The sequence below is a fragment of the Bos grunniens genome, chromosome 9 (genome assembly GCF_055505025.1).
Source record: "Bos grunniens cultivar Pamir isolate PY7600 chromosome 9, Bosgru_T2T1.0, whole genome shotgun sequence".
Lineage (NCBI taxonomy): Eukaryota > Metazoa > Chordata > Mammalia > Artiodactyla > Bovidae > Bos > Bos grunniens.
The window spans coordinates 24882611-24893101 of NC_141173.1; the positions used below are offsets into that span (position 1 = coordinate 24882611).

At 37.2% G+C, this 10491-nt stretch overlaps 1 protein-coding gene across 9 annotated transcripts in view; it reads left to right on the top strand.

Moving 5' to 3' along the window:
* The window catches only part of ECHDC1 (ethylmalonyl-CoA decarboxylase 1), a 53126-nt gene extending 43053 nt beyond the window's left edge, over positions 1-10073 (top strand). For all 9 annotated transcript variants that reach the window (XM_086316314.1, XM_086316318.1, XM_086316309.1 and 6 more), the window contains one exon: positions 8439-10073. In XM_086316314.1, the coding sequence (XP_086172440.1) occupies positions 8439-8847 (409 nt within the window). In that variant the 3' untranslated portion in view covers positions 8848-10073. The remainder of the gene's footprint in view (positions 1-8438) is intronic.
* The last annotated feature ends 418 nt before the right edge of the window (positions 10074-10491 follow it).

A 10491-nucleotide genomic window follows, 5' to 3' on the forward strand; every position in this document is an offset into this window, starting at 1 on the left:
TTAGGTATAAGTAATCTGAAAGAAAAGTGAAAGTGAAGTCGCTCAGTCGTGTCGGACTCTTTGCAACCCCATGGACGGTAGCCTACCAGGCTCTGCCGTCTATGGGATTTTCCAGGCAAGAATACTGGAGTGGGCTGCCATTTCCTTCTCCAGGGGCTCTTCCCAAACCAGGGATCAAACCTGGGTCTCCTGCATTGCAGACAAACGCTTTACTGTCTGAGCCACCAGGGAAGCCCTGGTGGGTAATCTAGAGGGATTTAAACTATATGGGAGGATGTGTACAGGTTATATAAAAATACTACACCAATTTATATAAGGAAATTAAGCATCTGAGGATTTTGGTATCTGTGAGGGATCCTGGCACCAGCTGTGGAATGGACAAAGACTCCCTGCACCATATTATAATGTAACTTCACCAATTTTTAACATTTTGCTGTTCTGTTTTTCACCTCTTACGTGTGTGTGTATATGTATGTTTTATATATATACACACACATATATATGTAAAATAATTTTTTATGAGAAATTTGAGAGTAAGTTGCAAACATCTTACCCTTTTACTCCTTTATACACACACACACACACACACACATAAATATATATTCTTCTTTTAAGAACTAGTTGTTCAGTTGCTCAGTTGTGTCTGACTCTTTGCAACCCCATGGATTGCAGCATGCCAGGCTTCCCTGTCCATCACCAACTCCCGGAGTTTGCTCAAACTCATGTCCATTGAGTTAGTGATGCCATTCATACATCTCATCCTCTGTCTTCCCCTTCTCCTCCTGCCCTCAGTCTTTCCCAGCATCAGGGTCTTTTCCAATGAGTCGGCTTTTCACATCAGGTGGCCAAAGGATTGGAGCTTCAGCTTCAGCATCAGTCCTTCCGATGAATATTCACGGCTGATTTCCTTTAGGGCTGACTGGTTGTCTCCTTGCAGTCCAAAGGACTCTCAAGAGTCTTCTCCAGCACCATAGTTCAAAAGCATCAATTCTTCAGCGCTCAGCCTTTTTTATGGTCCAACTCTCACATCCATACATGACCACTGGAAAAACCATAGCTTTGACCAGATGGACCTTTGTCAGCAAGAGTCCATATAGTAACTGACTATACTGTAATGAAGAACTAGAGTGTTCTTTATATAACCACAGCACACAGTTGTCAAATGCAAGAAATTTAACATTGATGCCATACTTTATCTAATATACTATCCATATTGTAATTGTGTCAGTTTGGCAGTGATGTCCTTTATAGCACTCCTGACATTCCCTCTACTGCACAGTCGTGCACTGCACTTAGTTGGCAGAGCTCTTCATGTTCAGAACTGAGATAATGCTTATAAGCCACTAAGTTCGTGTGATAACATCAATAGAAAGTAACACAGATAATGATACTTTAAAAATGTTTATTGTGCTTTCTATTGTAAAAGGATATTTTGTGCATTCTGGGGAATATGAATCACCTGAGGATTTTGTTGAAATGCAGTTCTGATTTCATCTCAGGGGTGAAGCCTGAGTTGATGCTGATATTACTGGTTCACAGACCACTCATTGAATAGCAACGTTCTAGATTACTTTGTGTGTTGGTCATTCAGTCGTGTCCAACTCTTTGTGATCCCATGGACTATAGCCCGCCAGGCTCCTCTGTCCATGGGATTCTCCAGGCAAGAATGCTGGAGTGGGTAGCCATTCCCCTCTCCAGGAGATCTTTCCGACCCAGGGATCAAACCTGGGTCTCCCACACTGCAGGCATATTCTTTACCATATGAGCCACCAGGGAAGATTGTTTTGAAAATACTTACTTTGAACATATTGTAAATATTATAATAATAAAATATACCTTACTGTATATTAAATTTTAAGAATATAGAGTTAGCTATAGCATAAAAATTAAAGTTGCAGCCAAAGGTAATTAGCAGTAGCACTGCAGTGTGCTTTCTTCATATCTTTTTAAAATAGACATAATTTTCTATTTTTAAAAAATTAGGATCATATGACGTATATTTTATATTTAATGACAGTGTTCCCATATCACTTGTGTACTTGAAAAATATGAATTTAAAATTTTTTAAAAATCCCATCAGTTTGGATGTACTAAAATATCCTCTTTTGGCTGTTTCTAATTTTCCTCTATCATGATTAATGCTGTGATAACTGCCTTATATGTAAGGCTTTGTCATTTTGGATTATTTTCTTTAATTTATTCTATAAATCCTAACACTTACTAAGTATTTCAGGTACTTAGTCAAAGAATGTGAACATGTTTGAAAGTTTGGATATATAGTGCCAAGTTACCCTCCAGGAAAGATTCTGCTAGTTTATGCTACGACCAGCAGTATATGAGTGTCTATTTGAGAGCATCCTTTTTACAATAAGTATTACTCTTTTAAAAGCTCTCTTCTAACTTTGATAATCAAAAATTAAATTTTATTTTGTGTTTTTTAAAGTTTTGGTGAGGCATAAATTTTCATATATTCATTGATGTGTATCTGTGTGAATTGTGTGCATTTTCTTTTTGTTTTTCTTTGGAGTATCTTAAGATTTTGCTGTTTATACACTGGATGAAAAACACATTTTTATTCCGTCATCTCCCTAGAGGAATAAAATTCTCAATTATGCAATTTAGAGCCTGTTATTTAATTTGTTTTCAATCTTGAACATTGATTTTATGAATATAAATAACTCTCAGCCAAAGGTATTAGCATTTCCAGCTGCTACCTTTTAGTTCAAAGTATATTACAAAGAAAGGGAGCTGTAAACAGGCTTGTCCCAAGGGAGCTACTGTACATAGCCCTTTTCTTAAAATACTAACCTAATAAGTCAAACATGAAATACAACATAATATTCATACTTGCACAAATGTGCACACAAACACACACACACCCCCCAACCAACACATCCCAGAGTCATTAAAAAGCAAATTCCATTTTTGCTGTGGCAGTGCCTGTATTCTGAATATGAGATGTCCAGCTCAGGAAGCAGTCACATTTCCTGTGCATGTTGCTTTTTCTGTAGTTATCACTGTTTTATGTGAAAAGTCTTACTTCAGAGCCTGTGGTATCAAGAACATCCCCTTCTCTGAGCATGCTAGGATTACAACTGAATACTAAAATCAGACTTTATATTCCCCAAACATTCTCCTGTCGTTGCTCTCTCACTGTACCACCACCGTCACACACAAATGCGCACATGCACAAATAGAAAAAAACTTCATTCAACCACATACTTCTTACTCAAGCAGTCTCTTTACATAAAGTACATGGAGCCTCATGAGACCAATCAGCTAAGAGCAGGAAATCAGAAAGGTGAGATAAGGGGAGGATCTTTGAGATCTTTCCCTCTCTTTTCTGTAATTTGCCTGTGATGTGATAGACAACAGGAGGAAGAAAATGCCAGGAAGGTACGCACAAAAATAAATAAGTGTCTGTGTTCAAGGCATGATTCTAAAAAGTATTGTTTGTGGTCAGAGATGTTGCTGCTTATGTACCATATTTCTCACGTCACTACAGTTTGCTTTGTTGTATTTGGTTTGTTCTTAATGTCATGTAAACGACCAGCAATTTCTGACCCTAAAAGTTTATTTAAATCAATGATTCCGGACTTTAAATTTATGATATCATGTGATTTAATTTTATAACAGGACTGCTGTCTTTAAAATTTTAAATATTTATGCTTTTACTTATATTGCACAATATTCCTTAAGTTAGTCTTAGGTATATGTCTATTTCTATGTTTTTAAAAAAAAATCAACTTGGAATCTTCCACTTCAGTCATATCTATAACGGAACACAGTATTATTTCTACCTTTATTTGGAAATTAAGAATTGTATATAGTTTGTAGTCTCCATTAACAGATATTGAGGAAAGATAGTGTATCATTCAGAGAAGGCGATGGCATCCCACTCCAGTACTCTTGCCTGGAAAATCCCATGGATGGAGGAGCCTGGTGGGCTGCAGTCCATGGGGTCTCGAAGAGTGGGATAAGACTGAGCGACTTACTTTCACTTTTCACTTTCATGCATTGGAGAAGGAAATGGCAACCCACTCCAGTGTTCTTGCCTGGAGAATCCCAGGGACGGGGGAGCCTGGTGGACTGCTGTCTATGGGGTCGCACAGAGTCAGACACGACTGAAGTGACTTAGTAGCAGCAGCAGCAGCAGTGTATCATTATTTGCTGGGCTTCCAGTGCAAGTATAGTTCTTTTACATTTCAATACTTTAGGGATTGAATGACTTTAGTCCAGCAAAAAACTTTATAATGCCATTCTAGCAGAAACACTGCTATTATTTGTAGTGACTTACCTGTTAAGGCAACCAACTTGATAATAATGAAAGCTAGTACACAGAGAATGTAATACGTGTACTGTGAGGCTATAAAATACATAGTTTTTATATACCAAATAAAAGTATAAATAATACTGTGTTCTATAGATGTGGCAGAGGCAGAAAATTTCACACTTTTTTTTTTTTTGATGTGGACCATTTTTAAAGTCTTTATTGAATTGGTTACAATATTGCTTTTGTTTTATATTTTGATTTCTTGGCCAGGAGGCATGTTAGAATCTTAGCTCCCTAATGAGGGATCAAAGCCACATACCCTGCACTGAAAGGTGAAGTCTTAACCACTGAACTGCCAGGGAAGTCCCACACTGATTTTTTTTAAAATATATGTATAAGCAAGTTCCTCTAGGATTAACAGAATTGTGGTGTATATATGTCCTAAGTAACTTTCATATATTAACTCATTTATTGTAGTACTCATAGAAATTCTAAGGCATAAATACTATCTTTATATCTATTTGCTGGACAAGCATACAGAGGCCCAGGGATGTTAAATAATCTACTCTTGCTCCTCTTTATACCATTGAGTCTTTGGTCTCTGCTGTGTTTTACAAGGTGTAAAATGCAGCCGGTCTAGTGGTCAGGCCTGGTAGTCTGGCTTAAGTTATATTCTTCCCCAGTGCAGTTATCTATTTGTTTCTCATTTCTTTGCCATTTAGTTCATGAAAAGTACCTTTCTTTAATAATAAACATTTTTAACACTTAAAAAAAATAACTTTTAGGAAAAAGTTTCCTATTTTAATACAATTTGGTAATTGTTTTTCTTGAATAAGTTTGTTCAAAGTCCTGAAACTTACAGCTCAACTCATCAGAAATTAGTAGCACAATGAACAGTCTTTTCAGGTATCAACATTGACTTTGCAACACCTGTCAAAAGATACTCTCTTCCAAGTTATGGTTAGTTTTTCCTGATGTATCCATACCACAACACCAGGTATATCCAGGTTAGATTAATTTCCTCATCACCCCTCTCAGTGGGTGTCACAGGAGATTTTCAACCTTGCCAACGATAATGACACTAACAGTCAGAGGATACTTACAATTCTACTTGTCAAAATTCTAAGAGAGTTCATATGGTTTAATGAGTCTGCTATAGGGCTTCAGCGTCTTAAGATTTGGGTCTTCCAGTTTTCTACATAGATTAATAGATTATCACTTGCAGGAAACTACATTATACGTGGTGCCAGATAACTGCATCTAAACTAGCAGGAATTCGTGTATAATCCTGTAAGGGCTCTTAGGAAGAAGTTTCTAATTTTGGATACATCTTGTTGATGGGACATTTTCTTCATAAATTCTGATTATCACCATTGAAAATTTTATATTTAAACTTGAACTTTTAGATTAATAAAGAGTCTTGTGAAGGGTTATCATCTAAATGTCCCATATTTCTCTCATTGTTAAACTACTTTGTGTTCGTCACTAATAAAATTTTTGGTCTTATTTTCTAATGTAATATGCACTTCAGTTCACAAGTACACCCTAGGCATGACGTATAAAGAATGGATGTCAGAGTTTGATGACAACAGGTATTTATACAAGGACAGCCTCAGGATTTGTTAGCGTTCTTTACAAGTGATACCTCACCTTATAAAACGTGGCAAAAGGAAAACAACCAGTATAAAGATGATGTTATTCTTCAGGAGAAGTGAAGTCGCTCAGTCGTGTCCGACTCTTTGCGACCATGGACTATAGCCTACCAAGCTCCTCTGTCCATGGGATTTTCCAGGCAAGAGTACTGGAGTGTATTGCCATTTCCTTCTCCAGGGGATCTTCCTGACCCAGGGATCAAACCCGGGTCTCCCACATTGTGGGCAGATGCTTAACCATCTGAGCCACCAGGGAAGTGGCTTTAGAAGGCATTCTTTACAAGCAATTCCAAATATATATATGTTTTATACATAATAACTTTTGTTGTCATAAGTTCATCTGCATTAGCCCAACATCTAGGACTTTAACCAGCTTTTATGTTCAGATGATTTTAAGTGAATTTTTTCCTGACATAGTCCTTCTTTGTATTGTAGACATAGCTCTGAGCCATCAATGTCAGTTCCAGGGCATAATTAGGAATTGTGACAATTTTATCTGTGAAAAGCTTTATAGGATTTTCAACATTAATATTATTTCCCAGTTATTAGACATTACTGTAATTTCTACTTTCTTTTGACCTTGATTTCTGTTTAACGAAGCTGTTCTTCCCTCACAATTTGGGGCTAGTTCAGATTCTTAAGACACTTGGTTCCTTCTTCCTCCCATTTGAAAATTATTTATTGAAAACTACTACTTTCATGGCTGTTTGCTTCTAAAAACAGTGGTCCATAATTGAGGCAGATTTTCCCTCATAGGAATTCACAGCTGCCAAGGAGAACGTCTTCTTTCCCAGTGGGTTAGTAAATAGGCTTTCGTGAGAATTCTCTATTGGAATATTTCTCTTGATTAAAGGATCAGAGACTGAGAGTCTGTTGTTCTTGGTGCTGAACCAACCAACCACCTGCAGCTGGGCATTGAACACTTGGGAAATGCAGAACTAACTTAGTCTTCATTTTTGTAATGAGTAGCTTGAAAGCAATAATTTTTCTTAAAAAATTAAAATTCAGACATGACCTTTAAACCAAATTAGATTTTAATAGTGAATGCATAGAGGCATGCAGTCAAAATACTGATAGGCTGCATTCCCCAAACACTGTGGCTTTATGCAGCCTATTAATAACAGCATACACATATTTAACTGGTAAATGATTGCTGTGCCTACTAGTCTCCTTGTTTATTCCCTTTTATTGTTCCACTTGATTAATCATCCTGTACATAAAAGTCCCAATATTTGGGGAAAATGAATCCCTGCTGTAGGAAATCATCCCTCTCAAGTCCAACCCAAGCCACTGTCAGCTTTCTTACTAGCATCCCCGCTTCCACTCTCCCCTAGTTACCTATTGTATGTAGTGGAAGGTTTAGAGCATGCGTGGGGAAGCTAACTTGCTTGGATTTAAAATTCTGTCCCTGCTATAGCTGCATGGCCTTGGGTGTGCTATTTATTTCATCTGTTGCCTCTGTTTCCGTCTGCAAAATGAGCATATTACTATACCTCCAGGGTTGTTCCGAGGATGTTAACATAGAGTTCCTTAAATAGTTGGTGTGCTATTAAATGCTAAATAGGCAACTCTTACAAAATAAATCAGATACAACTCCTTTGGACGGTCTCCTCCTAAAGAGCCTCACACTTAAAAAATAAAATCTGACCTCCTATCCAAGTGCCTATAAGCTCGCTCTGATCTCATCCCCCATTTCTGTTCGCTGTATTCCTGCTACATAAGCCTGGTCCCCAGAGATACTAAGCAGTTCTGCTTCAAGGCCTTTGCACTTGTAATTCCCTCTTCCTGGAATTCCCTTCCAGAATTTTGCATTGCTCACTCACTTGGGTAGTTGCTCAAAAATTCAGAGGCCTTTTCCATATAAGATGGCACACACCCAACACATGTATCCTCATACTCTAGTCCCTTGCCCCGTTTTCTTTGTAGCATGTAGCACCACTGACATTATATTGTTGTTCAGTGTCTTTCTCTCCTAACAGGAATGTAAACTGAGCAGATTTTATTTTGGTTATTCCTGTAGTCCTGCATCGAGACCACCTGGCATTGATAGAGCTTAGTAAATACTTGTGGGAAGAGTGGAGCTAAAAAACAAGTCCCAAGTTAGAAAACAGTGTTTTTACCCTAAGGACTAATGACTTGAACTTATTATAATTTTTTTTTTATAGTATGTACCTAACATTTTCTACTCCCATATATTCACTTTAATCCAGGTTTTCTCATTAGGCTACCACTCACTTTAGATTGGGTTTTCAGAATAAACGTCAAGATTAGATTCATATATGCAAAGTAAAAGATAACACAAGATTGGTGACCTTGTTTTCAGACAGAAGCACTAAATGCCATGTAGTAAACTGAATTCTATACTTAGCCAGGTTTTTTGAACATTATTTTTAATGACACAGCTACCTATAAAGACCTATGAGATTTCAGGTCAGATTATGAATAGGTAGTACTTTGTGACTAAAGCATACATACTTTCAATTAGTTTTTTTTTTCTTTTTTTTTTTTTGCAGGTTAATGACTACAGAGAGTGAGATCAGATTTGTCCACAAGGAGATGGGCATAATACCAAGCTGGGGCGGTGCCACCCGGCTGGTTGAGATCATCGGCGGTAGACAAGCTCTCAAAGTATTAAGTGGGGCCCTTAAGCTGGATTCAGAAAAAGCATTAAATATAGGAATGGTGGACGACATCTTGCCGTCTTCAGATGAAACCGAATGTCTCAAAGAAGCACAAGAGTGGCTACAGCAGTTTATCAAAGGGCCACCAGAAGTAATCAGAGCTTTGAAAAAATCTGTTTCTTCATGCAAAGAGCTTTGTTTAGAGGAGGCATTACAGAGAGAGAGAGATCTTCTAGGAACAGTTTGGGGTGGACCAGCCAATTTAGAGGCTGTTGCTAGGAAGGGAAAGTTTAATAAATAAGTTTTAAAAATACATCAGATCAGATCAGATCAGATCAGTCGCTCAGTTGTGTCCGACTCTTTGAGACCCCGTGAATCGCAGCACGCCAGGCCTCCCTGTCCATCACCAGCTCCTGGAGTTCACTGAGACTCACGCCCATCGAGTCAGTGATGCCATCCAGCCATCTCATCCTCTGTCGTCCCCTTCTCCTCCTGCCCCCAATCCCTCCCAGCATCAGAGTCTTTTCCAATGAGTCAACGCGCAAGTTAAAACCCCAGTGATTAATATGGATAAAAGTTGAATGATACCAAATATGAATATCAAAACTACTTAGAAGGTAGTATTAGTATTTGTAGTATAACAGCTGTTTGACTACTTGAACTCAGTTGGCCTAGTTTTCAGTTTATTCAGGTAGTTGCTAAGTAATTCTGAACCTCTAACTAAAATACACAACACTTTGGGCTTAAACATAATCATTAATTCCCAGATTCCCATGATAGTTATTAGGCTATAACCAAAGACTAGTTTTTGAAAGGAAAAACTACACAAAACCTATTCCTGGTGTTCTTTCTCAAAAAGTCTTTGTCTTGTCTTAACCTGGAAATAACTTACAAAAATAATGTAATGAAGCTAAGAGAACAAAATTGTAAAGGGGTCAGGGGACAGGAAGATATGCAAAGTTATGATTCGTCCTTTTCTTCCCCTCCATGCAGCTGCATTAAAGAAGTCATGGACTGGCCCTTCTTTTAAGGATGCTCCTCACCCCACCCTTCTACGTATTTGGACCTTATTTGATGTTTCAAATAATTACTAATTTCTATTTTTGGTTATCTATGAAACAATGATGGCCACCATACAAAAAGTCTGTTGATTCTACAAAATTGGCCAGTTGATTTGTATGCACTAGAATTTCCAAGCTAGCAATTACTATAGTTTATGTAGTAATCAAATTTTCTTTGATCAGAGACTCATGAAGCATTGTGTTACACATGAATCAGATTTCTTTTTTTCCTAAGAAGTAGCCATCTTCTTTTATAACTAGCTATATTTAAAAGTAAATTTAATAATAATGGATGACAAACTTTTATGATCTTAGTAATACAGACTTAAAAAAAAATCTAAGTCAATTAAGTCCTAATCTAAGAGGTAAAAGGTGATTTTATTAATGCCAGTTTATACTTGCCATTGTAACATTCAATTCACATTTGATAAATTGTATTAAAGACAACTTGCATATGCTTCATCAACATGATCCTGCTGTTTTGATTTAGGAAAATACAGAAGATAAACTCATGTTACTTTTTTGCAGAATCAAATTCTGGATTACCAAGTTAACCCAACATTTCCAACCTTGCTGTAGATTCTACATTTTGTGTTGAGTGAGTTTGTGTCTACTAATGCTATTTAGAAATAAACCTATCATTTAATTCATGTAAGTGCTAGCCATTAATGAAGACTGGCAAGGAAAACCTAGTATATACATAGCCTCTACTACCAAGTTATTTAAGACAGGCTTTAGGTTTATTTCCACACATATTTATTCCATGAAAATTCCCTGGAGACTGTTTAAATATTCTCTATGAAGAAATCAAACTTTTCTGAGCAAGTGGCCATGTAAGCTGAATATACCAATTTAAATCACCACTTTTAGTGATCTTTGGCCAC